General features: G+C 46.2%; 1 protein-coding gene across 3 annotated transcripts in view; it reads right to left on the reverse strand.

Annotated features, from left to right (window-relative positions):
* Window positions 1–96: 96 nt before the first annotated feature.
* LOC132208868 (dystrotelin-like) overlaps window positions 97–17853 on the reverse strand; it is a 45652-nt gene continuing 27895 nt past the window's right edge. For all 3 annotated transcript variants that reach the window (XR_009444976.1, XR_009444975.1, XM_059644183.1), the window contains exon 3: window positions 97–290. Coding sequence is in view for 1 of the 3 variants with exons in the window: in XM_059644183.1 (XP_059500166.1) it covers window positions 237–290 (54 nt within the window). In the remaining 2 variants the exon portion in view is untranslated. The remainder of the gene's footprint in view (window positions 291–17853) is intronic.

A 17853-nucleotide genomic window follows, 5' to 3' on the forward strand; every position in this document is an offset into this window, starting at 1 on the left:
ACATATCAAAATCCAATATGTCGGATGCAGTTTAAATGCACCTTAGGAGAATCTAAACATACTACATTAAAGTGTAAATCATACATACATATCAAATACGTTCAGCAGCCAGTTCAGACACATGTCGACACAGAGTGGCACATTGACCAAGTCCTTGTGGTTTTGTTCCAAAACATCATAAATGGACGTTAAACAGTTGATTACTTCAGTCACATTCAGAAGTTGCTCGGTTTGTGTCAATTTGTGTTGATCAAAGACGCGTTGCGCTGTGTGCAACTCCAACAGATCCACTACAAAGGAGGAAGAAAACTAACTTTGATTACAGTTTTAACTTATTGAGCTATCAAATAAAATTAATTCCTGTATTTGGCCTAGAAATAAATACAATGATTCACAAAAGTACTCTGGAATGAAGGAAACAGGCCATTTCCTTCTCAAATGCACGATGTCAAATCTAACTAGGGAACCGTCAGTGATAATGTATGGTTTAGAAGGGGTGGACACTAGGAAGTTGTTTCCGTTAGGCAGGGAGACTAGGACCCGTGGGCACAGCCTTAAAATTAGAGGGGGTAAATTTAAAACTGAAATGAGACGACACGTCTTCAGCCAGAGAGTGGTGGGCTTGTGAATTCATTGCCGCAGATTGCAGTGGAGGCCAGGACGTTGGATGCCTTCCAGGCAGAGATCGACAAATTCTTGATCCCAAAAGGAATCAAGGGCTAGGGGGAGAATGCAGGGAAGTGGTGTTGAAATGCCCATCAGCCATGATTTAAATGGCAGAGTGGACTTGATGGGCCGAATGGCCTCACTTCCACTCCTATGTCTTATGGTCTTATGATGCTGGTCATATTCTGTCGTTTGGTTCAGTAATTTCTGCAGAACAATGGTGGAGGAACAGTAGCTTTGTATGTTATGAAGCCCTCCTTTATATTTATGAAGCAGGACTCAGTACAATTTAAACTAAAACATCCATCTCTTTCAACCGACGTGCATTCTCACTACACCCAAATCCAAAGTACAAACTAATTGGCTCTTTACTCGTTTCAAATAGTGGATCTTACAACCCCTATTTCACTGCTGGTAATCAGCATTCATTTAAATCACACTAGGTTGCAGCTATGAAGTGTGTTAATCACACATTCTTGTTCATTTTAAAAAGGCGCTCTGTTACCTCGGTTTTGAACTAGATTTCTCTTGTAATTTTGCTCCTTTGTCATACACATGGTATGTTCTACAGCATCTACCAAAAACAATTAGTAGTTAAACAAGTATCAATTCATTTTAGTTCACATGATGCCAACAAAATCTGGCAAACATGGTCAAAACATGGAATGCCAATCGAACCACTCCAAATACAACAGAACCTCCATAAATAAAATCTAATGGCAATATGAGGAATGAAGCTCCCAGAGATATGCATTCATCTGAGTGAAATCGTTGATTTTCTCGGCTTCTAACCCTTTCACAGGCAGAGAGATCCTGGCCCATGAACGTTCACTGCTTGAAAAAAATTCCCCTCTACATCGCCCTACATCTTTTCCCCAAAACATGAATGCATTCCCTTCTCCTTGTAACATCATCCACCAGCCATGGGAACACAGCCTCTCCACGTTTATCTTATCCCAACCAATCATAATCCTTTATGTCTCCATTAACTACTTATTAATCCCCTGTACTCCAATGAAAATAGCATTAGCTAAATTTGTTGATAAAATGTCACAATCCTAAAACAGGTTGGGTAAATTTCATCATTATTACTCAATACTACCAAAATTATTACTCTTGAAGTTTAGTCCCAGATTTGGGTGCATCATTCCAGTCCTATTTCAAGGTTCAGGATAACTTCTTCGTTTTAGCACTGTACGAGCTCCATTATACAGCCCCATCCCACAAATACAAAGGTGGGAAGGAGCACATAAAATCTGGAGGGCACTTGTGCGTACATGTGTGGAACTTCTGGGGAACTGTCAAGCAGCCTGCCTATCCTTTGGCCTGCTGAGATCAATTGATGGCAATTTATTGCGTAAGGAGATAGATGTCAATCAGGAAGGCAGTGAGCTTTACATGCACAATCCAGCCTCGAAAAACTGAGTTGGTAGGGGATCCTCATCCACAGGCCCCTTGGCCTGATCCAAGGCACTTCACGCCCTTAAACTCTCATCCAACGTTTCAACATCCCCGAACAACCCTCGACCACTCCGAACCTCTCGTCCGGGACCTGCCATCCAGCCATCAGCAACTTCAGACTCTTCTGGGCTCTAAGTGGCCAGGAGTTCTACAAGGTAGAACTTCCATCAAAGAGGCGCCCCATGTCCTGCCTCCAGCCATTTAATGCTGCAGGGCAGCTGTGAAGAGCATGGGCAGGGTCCCATTTGGCATTTCAACTGGGAGACACCTGAGCAGGAGTGGGGGCAACAGCACCATGTCGAGTACTATTCACCAGACCAAAACTTCCATATCCTCAGCATTCTCTCCAATGTTCTGCCAATTCAACAGTCAGTGCCCAAGGTTAGTGGGAAACCAGAAATAAGGAAAGATTTCAAAGTCGAGAAATAGAAAAGAAACTGACAATAAGAGCTTATTTAAACAAATGAAAAGGAAGGAAGAAGTCAAAGTGAACGCAGATCCCTTAAAGAATGGAGGCTGCAAAAATAATAATGGGGAATCAGGAAATGGCAAATGAGACAAATAAATGCTTCATGTCAGTCTTCACAGCAAAAGGCACAAATACCATCTCAAAACTATTTAGTGAACAAAGAGCAAAAAGCAGACAAGAAATATCACCAGAGAAGAGGTGCTCGGGGAACTAATGGGGTTAAAGGTCGATAGGTATCTGGGACCTGATGTACTCTGTGCTAGTATATTAAAAGATGTAGCTAGTGCGGCCTGACTTGAAATACTGCGTGCAGTTCAGGTCGCCCCATTACAGGAAGGATGTGGAAGCATTGGAAAAGGTTCAGAGGAGATTTACCAGGATGTTGCCTGGTCTGGAGTGAAGGTCTTACGAAGAAAGGCTGAGGGACTTGGGTCTGTTCGCATTGGAGAGAAGAAGGTTAAGAGGGGATTTAATAGAGACATACAAGATGATCAGTGGATTAGATAGGGTGGGCAGTGGGAGTCTTTTTCCGAGGATGATGACTTCAGCTTGTACAAAGGGGCACAGCTACACATTCAGGGATAATAGATTTGAGACAGATGTCAGAGGCAGGTTCTTTACTCAGAGAGTGGTAAGGGCGTGGATCGCCCTGCCAGCCAATGTGGTTCACTCAGCCACATTCGGGGCATTTAAACAGTCCTTGGGTAAGCAGATGAGCGCTGATGGGCTGGTGTAGCGGGGTGGGCTTATATTAGTTCACTGGTCGGTGCAACAACAAAGGCCGAAGGGCCTGTTCTGCGCTGTATCGTTCTATGTTCTAACCCCCCACCAGCACTCATCTTCACTGGTTTCATCCTCGCCGCTTCGAACTGTCTGTCTCCTCTCCAACTATCTTCTCAGCTATCCATCTTCAATCCGCCTCCCCCTCTCTCCATATTTATTTCAGAATCCCCTTCCCCTGCCCCATTTCTGAAGAAGGGTCCAGATTCCAAACATCAGCCGTCCTGTTCCTCTAATGCTGCTTGGCCTGCTGCACTCATCCAGCTCTACACCTTGTTTCTTCAGATTATCCGGCATCTGCAGTTCCTACTATCTCTGAAGAGATTTTCTTTCTCTTCTCCCACAGCAGTCTTGGAAACAACTCATATGGGCGTGGGGATTTGTTCACTTTTAAACCAGCCAATAATTTCAATTTCACACTGCATCTTCCTGCTTTATAGACATCAATGCTCCTCCTTGAAGGGAGGACAGATGGGAGGTACTTGTCAACTGTATCGATGCCCTTCAGTTCTGAACACAGATTGCCCCATCACCCTTCGTACACCCCGGTTTCTAATTGGCCCTACTCTTTCCCTGGTTATTCTCCTGCTTGATATGCCTGCAGAATATCTTGATATTCTTTCCAATCTTGGCCACCACCGTATCTTCACACTTCATTTTTATACGTCACTAGTCATCCATTCATTTGCTCCCTTTGCACTTGTCATAAACATGTCCTGAACATTCCTCAAGATCCAGGGTTCTCCAGGCTTGTTGATCATAAATTTCACCCAAAACGGAACATAGCTGGCCTTTACTCTCCCAGTTCCTTTTCTGCTGTAGATTCGCCCTCAACTAACTTCCCAAAATATTACACCCAGATCCTGCCTTGTTTCAGTCAAATATGCCTTACCCCAAACCAAAAACATTTTTTTTTAAACAGATCTCCTCTCCCATGTTGAAAAGTCTGTTGTCGCGGTCACTATCACTAAAGCACTTAGCCACTGTCACCTTGAACACTGCCTTTGTGTCCCAGAAGTAGGTCCCTTACAAGCTCGTCTACATGGTGATGTTAAATAATCTCTCAAATGTATTTAAAGAATTATTTCCCAAGTCAAACTTTTATGTTATCTCAATTAATGTTGTGCAGTTGAAATCCACTAATATAATCTTTATATTATTATTTTCTCACCCCTCAGTGAATTACCTGCTCTTCAATTGCCCACTGCTTGGAGGCCGACAGCTTAAATTCCTCACCACATTAGCAAACCCTTGTGCAAGGATTTTGGTTCCTTTCTGCTTCAGCTGCAGACCAGCCAACTTGTAGAGGATATACCATCCCCACAAATTGTCCTTCAGATCCATGTGTCTAAATCCCTCCCCAAACACAAACACTTGAGCCAAGCATTCATCTGTTTTCTTCCCCTTTTTCTTGCCTTCTCAGCATGTGGCACCAGGAATAATCCAGAGATTGCAACTTTAGAGGTTCTGCTATTTAATCCACTGCCTAGCTCTCGGAACACTTGATGCAAGACCTCATCACTCATCTTACCAAAGTGTACATCGAGCTGCGTCTTACAGTCCTCCTCCTTCAGGATATTTTTAATGACATTGTTGATCTGGTTAACACGCCATAATGGAGTCACATCAATGACTGTGAAAAATCTGGTCCACCCAGATCGTCGCAATGGGCAAAAAAGCACACCAATGTCTCTACTTCCCAGGAGGCTAAGGCAATTCAAATATAAAGGGCAACTTTCATTGATGTACCAGAGAAAGCATCCTATCTGGATGCATATCATAGCATGGTTTGGCAACTGTTCTTCCTAAGAAAACAACAGACTCCACAGTCATGAACACAGCACAGTGCATCATGCAAATCAGCCTTCCACTCATTGATTCCACCTATACTTCCTGCTGCCTCGGGAAAGCAACTGACATTATCAAAGGTCTTTCTCACCCGCCAATTACACTCTCTTCTACCCTTTTCTGAAGGGAAGGTGTCAAAAAGTTTGTATTCATGTGTGAACAGATCCCAGAAAAGCTTCTTCACCACTGTTATTGGACATCTGAATAGAACACTTAAAATTTTAAATCTAATTTTGATCTTGCTCTCTGTGCATCTTCTCTGTTGCTGTCATTATGTTCCATTTCACTAATGCACCTTGTATGGTATGATCTGTCTATACTGCATGCATCACAGAACTTTTCACTGTACCTAGGCACATGTAATAATGAATACTCTAAATCAAATTGACTGTGTGCAAGAGAGAGGTGAACATATGATTGTGTTCAAGAGTGCAAAGACAGTGCACGAAAGTGTGAGCGTGCGCAGGACAGAATGTGTGCGCCAGTGACTGTGCTCAAGAGTGTGTAAACGAGAGTCAGCACAAAAGCGAATGTAACAGCATGCATGAGGCAGTGAGAGTGTCTGTGAGAGCGAGTGAGCTTGAGAGCAAGTGAATTTGTAAGCCCAAGTGTGTGAGGGAGAGTTTTGTGTGTGTGTGTCTGTGTGTAGTTGAGAGTATGAACATTGGCAAAAGATCCTGCGAACAGGGCATGCAAGTGTGCCACGGAATGTGTGCAAGACCATGCATGATTGTATGACAGTATGGAGTATGAATGAGTGAGAACGTGACTCTGTGTGTGTGTGTCTGTCCGCGTGTGTCTGTCCGCGGTCAGTGTGTGTGGATAGTATGTTTGTGCATGAGGGATAGGATATGCATGTGCAACATAGTGTGACTGTGAACTTCTGTTTGTGCCTGAGTGAAGTGTTGGGGGAGAATAGGGAGAGGAGAGATCGAGAGAGCGTATGTGAGAGAGATGAGATGAGGAGAGGAATAAGAAATGATGAGTGGTCAATACCTGGAGGGAAAAAAGAACAGTGTGTGAGTGTTAAGAGAAGCCGCTGGATAGAATATGGAGGCTAAAATAGTATCAGAGATAATGGGAACTGCAGATGCTGGAGAATTCCAAGATAATAAAATGTGAGGCTGGATGAACACAGCAGGCCAAGCAGCATCTCAGGAGCACAAAAGCTTCATGAATGGTCTAGGCCCGAAACGTCAGCTTTTGTGCTCCTGAGATGCTGCTTGGCCTGCTGTGTTCATCCAGCCTCACATTTTATTATCTTGGAATATGGAGGCTATTGTTTTACTGATGGTACTGAATGAAAAGCAAGTGACACCTCTACTTGTTAGGGGACAGGAGATGTGCATTAGAGAAGGAGATACAGTCAAGCCTTGTTAGAGACAGCAGACACATTGAAAATGCACAGAAACTGAAATTAAAGCTTTCTTGTCAATGTGTCAAGAGGTGAGACAAATATGACGGGCTAATATTGTACCTTTGTGCTCAGTAAAATCATAGAATCATGAATCAGAGAATCCTTACAGTGTGAAAACAGGTCCGTCAGTCCAACACATCCACACTGCCCCTCAAAGCATCCCACCGAGACCCATCCACCCATAACTCACCTAACCTACACATCACTGAACTCCTTGGGAAATTTAGCATGGCCAATCCACCGAACTTGCACGTCTTTTGACTGTGGGAGGAAACTGGAGCACCCAGAGAAAACCCATGCGGACACATGAAGAATGTGCAAACTCCACACAGATAGTCAAAGGGTGGAATTGAACCCAAGTTGCTGGTGCCGTGAGGCGGCAGTGTCAAGCAGAGCCCCTGTGCTCTTTATTATGCCAATTAAGCTGCAAGCATTATTTTTAAAGGAAGGAAACGTACCATCGTCACAGGATGCCAGTGCTTTCAATTTTCTATCAGCTTTGAGAACTTTATCCATGTCTGTCTTGACAAGGGCAAGGTGATGGCAATGGTGTGAACAGCAATTTGATTCACTCTAAATCAACTATAACACTAATTTCCAAAACTTTGAAAACTCAATGTCCTGTTTTTCGAAGATGTCTGCATGTTCCATGGAAAATCATGTATTTTCCACTGCCTACCAGGCCAATCATTTCTTCACTCTGATCTCTGTCTCTCTCGCTCTCTCTCTCTGTGTCTTGCCCTCTTTGATTTCTGTAATTCCCGCCCTCCCTACCCTCAGCTACCTGTACTCATATGCTCGAGGCTTCTCCAATTTTCTGATGTTCATGCTAAAGCTTTAAGATCCCCGCACTGAACGTCAGCAAATTTTTCCAGAAGCCTCAAATGACTGCTGCCCAGTGGCTCTTACATCCATTTTCATCACTATGAAGTGCTTTGAGAGGTTGGTCATGGGTCACATCAACTCCACCCTCCCACATTACCTTGATCCACTGCAATTCACCTACTGATGCAGCAGATCCATCGTCGATGTCCTCTCTTTGGCTTTACACACACCTCTGGAACGTCCAGATAACAAGGGCATCTACATCAAGCTCCTACTTATTGACCACATCTCCACCTTCAATACCCTAATGCCAAACAAACACATCTCCAAGATTTTGAGTAGGATTAATTTCTTATATTTTTATGCCAATTATATGACTGAATTAATTAAGTCGATTTAATTTTCAAACAAGTCTAGGTTTCTTTGTATTTCACCAGAGCCCAAATGTAAATTTATTCACATGCAAATTACATGAATGGCTTCAACATACAAATAAGTTCAGAGCTGATACACATTGTCATATAGGTTATGACACTCAGGAGACTTGATGTAGCAAAGACACCTAACATGTGCTGTCTCCATGATAACAAGGTGTCGAGCTGAATGAGCACAGCAGGCTGAGCAGCATCAGAGGAGTAGGAAAGCTGACGTTTTTGGTCCAGATCTTTTGTCAGGAATCGGACACAAAAGAATCTGAGATAACAGGTGTAGAGCTGGATGATGCTGCTTGGCTTGTTGTGTTCATAAGACCATAAGACAGAGGAGTGGAAGTAAGGCCATTTGGCCCATCAAGTCCACTCTGGCATCTGAATCATGGCTGATGGGCATTTCAACTCCACTTCCCTGTACTCTCCCCATAGCCCTTGATTCATCCAGCTCTACACTTTGTTATCTTAGACTCCCCAGCATCGGCAGTTCCCACTATCTGTGTGGTCCTCCTCTACGTCAGGGAAACCAAGCGGAGGCTTGGTTCACACTAAACAACTGCACCTCCCAGTCGCCAACCATTTTAACTACCCCTCCCAATCCTCAGATGGACTGTCCATCCTGGACCTCCTGCAGTGCCACAACGATGGCACCCAAAGGTTGCAGGAACAGTACCACTTATTTTGCTTGGGAACCCTGCAGCCTAATGGTATCAGTGTGGATTTCACAAGCTTCAAAATTTCCCCTCCTCACCTACATCCCAAAACCAGCCCAGCTCATCCTCACCTCCCTAACCTGTCCTTCCTCCCACTTACCCACTCTCCCACCTCAAGCCCTACCCCCATCTCCTACCTACCAGCCTCATCCCACCCCCTTAGCCTGTTTGTCCTCCCTGGACTGACCGATCCCCTCCCTAACTCCCCACGTACACTCATCTTGACTGGCTCCATCCACCGCCTCTTTAACCTGTCTGTCTCCTCTCCACCTATCTTCTCCTTTATCCAGAGATAATGGGAACTGCAGATGCTGGAGAATCCAAGATAACAAAGTGTGAAGCTGGATGAACACAGCAGGCCAAGCAGCATCTCAGGAGCACAAGAGCTGACATTTCGGGCCTAGACCGTTCATCAGAGAGGGTGTTGGGGAGAGGGCTCCGAAATAAATAGGGAGAGAGACGGGGAAGCGGACCGAAGATGGAGACAAAAGAAGATAGGTGGAGAGGAGAGTATCGGTGGGAAGGTCGGGAGAGGATAGGTCAGTCCAGGGAGGACGGACAGGTCAAGCAAACAGGATGAGGTTAGTCAGGAGGAAATGGAAGTGCGGCTTGAGGTGGGAGGAGGAGATAGGTGAGAGGAAGAACAGGTTAGGGAGGCGGGACAAGCTGGGCTGGTTTTGGGATGCAGTGCGGGGAGGGGATGAGTTGGGCTCGTTTTGGGATGCAGTCGGGGAGGGGAGATTTTGAAGCTTGGGAACTTCACATCGATACGATTGGGCTGCAGGGCTCCCAAGCGGAATGAGTTGCTGTTCCTGCACTCTTTGCGTGGCACCATTGTGGCACTGCAGGAGGCCCACGATGGACAAGTCGTCTGAGGAATGGGAGGGGGAGTTAAAATGGTTCGCGACTGGGAGGTGCTGTTGTTTATTGCAAACCGAGCGGAGGTGTTCTGCAACGCAAACATGAGATTTTTTTCTTCTAGCTTGCACTCACTGGAGCACTGCAGCAAGCCTGAGACAGAGATTTTGCCCAGGGATCATGATGGAGTGCTCAAGTGACAGGCAATTGGAAACTTGGGGCCATTTTTACGGACAGAATATAGGTGTTCTGCCAAGCGGTTGGTCAGTCTGTGTTTCGTCTCCCCGATGCAGAGGGAGACCATATTGTGAGCAGTGAATACAGTAGACTAGATTGAGTGGTGTGGGTAAATCGCTGCTTCTCCTGGAAGCCTTGGATAATGAAGCCGGAGGAAGTAAATGGACAGATATTATGCCTTCTGTGGTGGCATGGAAAGTGCTGTCGGGTAATGGGGAGGTGTTGCGAATGGATAAAGAGTGGACTGAGGTGTCCTGACGGAATGGTCTCTGCGGAAGGCTGACAAGAGAGGGGAGGGGAATATTTGCCTGGTGGTGGAATCTTGTTGGAAATCGTGGCTGATGTTTTTCTAGATGTGGATATTGATGGGTTGGGCTTTGAGGACCAGTGCACATCATCAGGGGGGAGGCCAAAGTGTAGGAGATGGGTTGGACACAGCTGAGAGCTCTGTCAACCACGAACGCAAGGAATGCTCAGTTGAGGAAGAATGCAGACATTTCAGAATCCCTCCAACAGAAGACGAAATCATGAGAACAAGTGGATCTGTCTGGACAGTCCTGTTTGAAGATTATGGGAACTAAGACTACGTTGTTTGTCATAAAGGCTATGGTTGAGTGATCATATTCAAACTGAAGAGACCAAGAATGTGAGATTGGAGAATGGGTGGAGAACCATGCCTCGAGAATCCCTCTGCGGGTCTATGCTTGGCTTGGGCTACTATGGTTACCTTGTCCCAGTTTCGTATGAGAGGCGTGATCCTCCACCCATAATGCAGCCAACAAACAGATACAATTGGACCCCCACATACAAAACCATACAGATCAAAACCCGAAATGACAGTACTCATGGTAACTGACCGGACAGTATAAATTCCAGACAGAGTAGAGTAACATTGTTTCGCTGGAGGCTCTACTGATGATGTCACACATCATGGTGACGAAACGTCTCAATGAAAACAAGCCAGCTCGGCGAGCAAGTCAACAACCTCAATCAGAGAGCTGGCTGTTTTGAACTACCTTGTTCAAGTGTATCATTTTGGATCTTGAATGTTAAATCTCGCTCCAACACAGGGACGGAGGATTGCTGTTAACAGCTGCATTCTAACTAATTCATATTGAATCATTGTTTTGACCAGTCCAGAGATGTGCAGGTTAGGTGGATTGGGAATGCTGAATTACCCACAGTGCCCACATACGTGTAGTTTAGGTATATTAGCCGTGGGAAATGCAGGCTGACAGGGATAGAGTTGGGAATGGGGATGGGTCTGGGTGGGATGCTCTTTGCAAGGTTGCTGCGGACTTGTTGAACTGAATGGCCTGTTTCCACACCGGGGATTCTATAAAACCAGGTTTTACTAAATTAGTGAGAGAGTGAGTTTATCAATTGCTCAATGCAAGAAGTCAGAAGGCACCACAAATACACACAAGTTAGAAACAAGAAATTAGCTCAAAAAACATAACCGTTAAGAGGGATACGGATAGTTCAGCCTTTGGATTGTTTGTGAAGAAAAGAAAGTGGGATGTTGTGGCCACTAAGTTGGGCGATCCCCGGAATGCTTATGTGAATTCAGCAGTTAATTTTGAGATTCTTATTGAAATTCTTTTGACCTTGTTTCCTTTTTGACATTGCCCTGGTTTGCAGAGCTCAGAGCAAGAGATTGTCTTTTCTTCTAACCTGCAGCAGAGGCCTATGAAATGGCTGTCCTAGAACTGCGACCTCCACAACTCCACAGACCACACGAGCAGAGTCGCCCAGGAATACACACGATCTGACATTCAAGAACTATTGAGATAACAATACTCAGTGTGGGATTGCAAAAGACAGCATGTAGAAACAGAAAACAGCTGTAAATACTGTCAAGAGGTGAAATAAAGTTATAGAGCTAAATTAATGGCTCTTTGCTTACGTGCTCATTGTATTCAGAACAAAATCAACAAATTAATAGCACACATACAGGTTGGCGGGCATGATTTGAGAGCTATTTCAAAGACATGGTTATAAGGAGATCAACACTGGAGGTAAATGTGCAGGGCTACGTGACATTCCAAAAAGACAGGCAGGAGGGAAACTGACTAAGCGATGAAATTACTGAGAGAACAAGAAACAATCTTCAATCGGAAGACGTAGAATCCAATTTTATTTATTTGTTAATGGGAGGAGGACATCACTAGCTACGCAGTGTTTATTGTCCATCCCTCGTTGCCCAGGGGACAGTTCAGAGTCAATCATATGGCTGTGGGTCTGCAGTCACAAGTAGGCCAGACCTCGTAAGGATGGCAGTTTGCTTTTCTAAAGGACATCAGTGAACCAGGTGGGTTTTTCTGACATTTGGCAATGGATTCATGGTCATCATTAGATTCTTCATTCATGATTTTCTATTATATTCAATTCAAATTCCACCATCTGCTGTGCTGGGATTTGAACACAGGTCCCCAGAATGTTATCTAACTCTCTGAATTAACAGTCCAGTAATACTACCACTCGGCCATTTCCTCCCCAATCTTGGAACAAGAAAACCTGTAGCTGACTCCCACATGGGGAAAAACACTGAACCAGGAGCTTCTTCAAACGAGGTGATCGCCTCTTCTTACATTTTAAGATAGCTATGAATTATCAGGACTTTGTGGGAAGCTACTAAATTGGGGGAAGGAGTATCAGGTAGGAGCAGAGCAGTATTAATTGGGAGGAGCTCTTATTGTACATGTCGACATTTGATACGTGGAAGTTATTTAAAGACCTACTGATCAGCGTTCAGATCTGGCCTATTCCAGGAAAGGAGGAATGACAAGGATGGCAATCTAAGGACATATGGACATAAGAAATAAAGCAGGAGTAGGTCATCTGTCTCTTCCAGCTCGCTCCGCCATTCAATAAGGTCATCACTGATCTTTTTGCGGACTCAGCTCCACTTACCCTCCCATTCACCATAATCCTCAATTCCTTTCCTGTTCAAAGATCTATCTGTCTTGGCCTTTAAAACATTCAACCAGGGAACCTCAACTGTTTCACTGGGCAGAGAATTCCACAGATTCACAACCCTTTGGATGAAGAAGCTCATCCTCAACTCAGTCTTAAATCTGTTCACCCTTATTTTGAGGCTGTGCCCCGGAGATGTACTTTCACCCATCAGTGGAACCAACTTCAGTGCTCCTTTCCTGTGTATTTCTTTCGTAATTTTAAAAGTTGCTATTAGAACATCCCTCATTCTTCGAAGTTTCAGTGAGTGCAATCGTAGTCTCCTCAAACTCTCCCCATACAGCAACATTTTCAATTCTGGAATCAATCTTGTGAAGCTCCTTTGCACCCCCTCCAGTGCCAGTACATCCTTTCTCCAGTGAGGAGACTAAAACTGTACAAACTACTCTACATCAAGCCTCACCAGCACCCTATACAACTGGAGCATCCCCTCCCGATTTTTAAACTGCATCACTCGAGCAATAAAGGACACTATTCCATTTGTTGCCTCAATTACCAGCTGCGTCTGCAAACGTTTTGTGCTTCATACACAAGGCTGCCCAGCTCCCTCTGCATAGCAGCATGCTACAATTTTTCACCATTTATGTAATACTCCATTTTGCCCGAATTGCCACCAAAATGGATAGCCTCACATTTTCCATCATTGCACTCCATCTGCTAGACCCTTGTCCATTCACTTACACTTTCTGTGTCCTTCTGCAGACGTTCATTATCCTCTTCACACTTAACACTAAAATGTGTGGGAGAGTAATCTGTGAACTGTAATAGAACATATAACAACACAGCGCAGAACAGGCCCTTCGGCCCTCCATGTTGCGCCGAGCTGTGAACTAATCTAAGCCTATTCCCCTACACTACCCCATCGTCAACCATATGCTTATCCAAGGGCTGTTTAAAGGCCCCTCATGTGGCTGAGGTAACAACATTGGCAGGCAGAGCATTCCACGCCCTTAACACTCTCTTAGTAAAGAACCTACCTCTGACATCTGTCTTAAAACCATCACCCCTCAATGTGTAGCTGCACCCCCTTGTACAAGCTGAAGTCATCGTCCTCGGAAGAAGACTCTCACTGTCCACCCTATCTAAACCACTGATCATCTTGTATTATCTCTATTAAATTCCCTCTTAGCATCCTTCTCCCCAATGAGAACAGGCCCAAGATCCTCAGCCTTTCTTCACAAGACCTTCGCTCCAGACCAGGCAACATCCTGGTAAACCTCCTCTGCACTTGTTCCAACGATTCCGAGGCCGCACTAGTGTTTGTAGAGTTGCAGCATGACATCACGTCTCCGGAACTCAATCCTTCTACCATTGCAACCTACCACACCATCAGACTCCTGAACAGCACCATCTACCTGGGTAGCAATTTTCAGGAATCTATGCACGTGGACACCAAGATCCCTCTGCTCACCTACACTGTCAAGAATCTTTCCGTTGACCCGGTGTTCTGCCTTCCTATTAGTCCTCCCAAAGTGAATCACCTCACATTTATCCGTATTAATCTCCATTTGCCAACTTTAGGGACAATTCTGCAGTTTATCCAAGTCTCCCTACAACATGCAACATTCTTCCACAATGTCCACCACTCCACCGACTTTAGTGTCATCTGCAAACTTACTAACCCATCCACCACTGCCTGCGTCCAAGTCATTTACACAAATGACAAACAGCAGTGGTCTCACAACAAATCCTTGAGACACACCACCAGTAATCAGACTCCAGGCTGAATATTCTCCATCAACCAGCACTCGTTGCCTTCTTACCGAAAGCCAGTTTCTCATCCAAATGGCTAAAGCTCCCTCAATCCCGTGCCTCTGTATTTTCTCCAATAGCCTACCACGGGCAAACTTATCAAAGGCTTTACTCAAGTCCATGTACATCACGCCAACTGCCCGACCCTCATCCACATGTTTGGTCACCTTCTCAAAAAATTCAATGAAGTTTCTGAGACATGACCTGCCCTTGACGTATCCATGTTGACTATCTCCAATCACATTGTTGCTTTCTAGATGTTTATAAATCCTATCTCTTATAATCCTTTCCAAAATTTTTCCTACAACACACCCAAGGCTCACAGGTCTATAATTGCCTGGGTCATTCCTACTACCCCTCTTGAACAAGGGCACAACATTTGCAATCCTCCACTCCTCTGGTACGAAACCTGTAGACAATGAGGACTCCAAGATCAAGGCCAAAGGCTCCACCACCTCCTCCCTAGCTTCCCAGGCAATCCTCGGAAAAATCCCATCAGGCCCAGGGGTTTTATCTACCTTCACACGTTGTCGAATTGATAACACTTCCTCCTTCCTAACCTTAACCCTTTCAATTCTAGTAGCCTCTAACTCAGTCACCTCCTCTACAATATTCTCCTGTCCCTCAGTGAAAACAGATGAGAAATATTCATTTAGCACCTCTCCAATCTCCACAGCGTCCACACACAACTTCCCACTTCTGTCTTGGACTGGCCCTATGCCTACCCCAGACATCCTCTTATTCCTCACATACCTATCGAAAGCTTTCGGGTTCTCCTTTATTTACCTGCCAATGTCTGCTCATGTACCCTCCTTGCTCTTCTTAACTCTCTCTTTAAATCCTTCCCAGCTAATCTGTAGCTCTCCATCACCTCATCTGAACCATCTGGCCTCATCATCACATCAGCCTCCCTCTTCTGCTTAACGAGAGATACAAGTTTTTTTTAGTTAACCACAGTTCCCTTAGCTTATCGCTTCCTCCCTGCCTGAAGGGACGTGCCTATCAAGGACACGCAATATCTGTTCCTTAAACCAGCTCCACAATTCAATTGTCCCCATCCCCTGCATTTTGCTAACCCATTCTATGCCTCCTAAGTCTTGACTAATCACCTTATAAGGGAGGAATGGAGAAGCCGATAGTGAAGAGGACGATCAGAGGTTACAGCAGAACATAGATAGACTGGAGAGTTGGGCAGATAAATGGCAGATGGAGTTCAATCCAGGCAAATGCGAGGTGATGCATTTTGGAAGATCACATTCAAGGACAAACTATACAGTAAATGGAAAAGTCTTGGGGAAAATTGATGAACAGAGAGATCTGGGCGTTCAGGTCCATTGTTCCCTGAAGGTGACAATACAGGTCAATAGGGTGGTCAAGGCGGCATATGGCATGCTTTCCTTCATTGGACGGGGTATTGAGTACAAGAGTTGGCAGGTCATGTTGCAGTTGTATCGGACTTTGGTTCGGCCACATTTACAGTACTGTGTCCATTACCAAAAGGACGTGAACGCTTTGGACAGGGTACAGAGGAGGTTCACCAGGATGTTGCCTGGTATGGAGGGTGCTAGCTACAAAGAGAGGTTGAGTAGATTAGGATTATTTTCATGAGAAAGATGGAGATTGGGGGGGACCTGATTGAGGTCGACAAAATCATGAGGGTATAGACAGGGTGAACAGCAAAAAGCTTTTGCCACCCAGAGCGGAGGACTCAATTACTAGGGGTCATGAGTTCCAAGTGAGAGGAGGAAAATTTAGGGGAGATATGCATGGAAAGTTCTTTACAGAGAGGTTGGTGGGCACCTGGAACGCATTGCCAGTGGAGGTGGGCGACGCAGACACATTAGCATCTTTTAAGATATATTTGGACAGGTACACGGACAGGCAGGGAGCAAATGGACACAGACCGTGAGCAAACAGGTGAGAAGTTAGACAGAGGATCTTGATCGGCGCAGGCTTGGAGGGCAAAAGGGCCTGTTCGTGTGGTGTAATTTGCTTTGTTGTTTTGACTGACTGGAGGGAAGGAGGAAAGGATGGCTGGAGGGAGGGAGGGAGGGAGGGAGGAATGGATGGCTGGAGGGAGGGAGGGAGGGAGGAATGGATGGCTGGAGGGGGGGAGTGAGGCCTGACGGGAGGAAGGAATGGATGAATGGACGGGGCAAGGAGCAGGAGGACGGGGTGGGGGGGGGGGGGGAAGGAGAAGGAGGACGGGGGTGGGGGAAGGAGGAGGACGATGGTGGGGGGGGAAGGAGGAGGAGGACGGTGGGGGGGGAAGGAGAAGGAGGACGGTGGGGGGGGAAGGAGAAGGAGGACGGTGGGGGGGGGAAGGAGAAGGAGGACGGTGGGGGGGGGAAGGAGAAGGAGGACGGGGGGGTAAGGAGAAGGAGGACGGTGGGGAAGGGGAAGGAGAAGGAGTACGGGGGGGGGGTAAGGAGAAGGAGGACGGTGGGGAAGGGGAAGGAGAAGGAGGACGGTGGGGAAGGGGAAGGAGAAGGAGGACGGCGGGGGAAGGGGAAGGAGAAGGAGAAGGAGGACGGGGGGGGGAAGGAGGACGGGGGGGGGAAGGAGGACGGGGGGGGGAAGGGGAAGGAGAAGGAGGACGGTGGGGAAGGAGGAGGAGGACGGGGGGGGGGGGAAGGAGGAGGAGGAGCGGGGAGTGGGGGGGAGGAGGAGGAGCCGGTGGGGGGAGGGAGTTGAACGCAGCAGACATCCTGACATCAGCTTCCCTGGCCTCTGATGCTGCATGTCCTGCTGTGTTCATGCTCATGAACACCTCGTTACCTCCCATTCTCTTTTGTTTGTGTTTTCTTGCTGTTCCTCCCTCACTCTGATTCTCTCCCCCTCTCTCACCTCTGCTGGCCCGAATTTCACTCCCTTGTCATGCTCCTTTATTTCCATCTTTCTGTCCCTTTTCTCTCTCCCACCACAAATTCACTCTCTCTCACTCTGGCTTTATTCACAGGGGGAGAGAGTACAAGAGGAAAGGAAACCAAAGCACACAGCGCCTTCGGCTGAGAGAGAAATTAAGAACTGCCGGAGATTTTCCAAACCGTGACACAGGAGTTGCCTCTCTCTGTCTCTCTCGACAGTCTCTGTCACTGCCTCACCCAACCCCACACCCATTCGTGTCCCATGGTGACTCTCCACAAACCCACCTCCGGGTGGAAATGCAAACACAAGTTGCTGGAAATGCTCAGCATCTGTGAAGAAAAAGTCCCGAGGTAGCATTTTGGGTGCGATGACCCTTTCCCTCCGAGCTCCGGCTAGAAATGCTCCAGCCTCTGGGACAGGGTCCCCTTATAGTCGGAGAGCTGCGGGTCGATCTCGGCTGTTCGCTTGGCGCAGGGCATCAAGAGCTCCCCTCAGCCCCAGGAAGGGGTATGTTCACCCCCTAACCTTATACTGTCAGTGGTTGTGTTCTTCCCT

This window comes from Stegostoma tigrinum, unplaced genomic scaffold, assembly GCF_030684315.1.
Source record: "Stegostoma tigrinum isolate sSteTig4 unplaced genomic scaffold, sSteTig4.hap1 scaffold_555, whole genome shotgun sequence".
In the NCBI taxonomy this organism is placed as follows: Eukaryota; Metazoa; Chordata; class Chondrichthyes; order Orectolobiformes; family Stegostomatidae; genus Stegostoma; species Stegostoma tigrinum.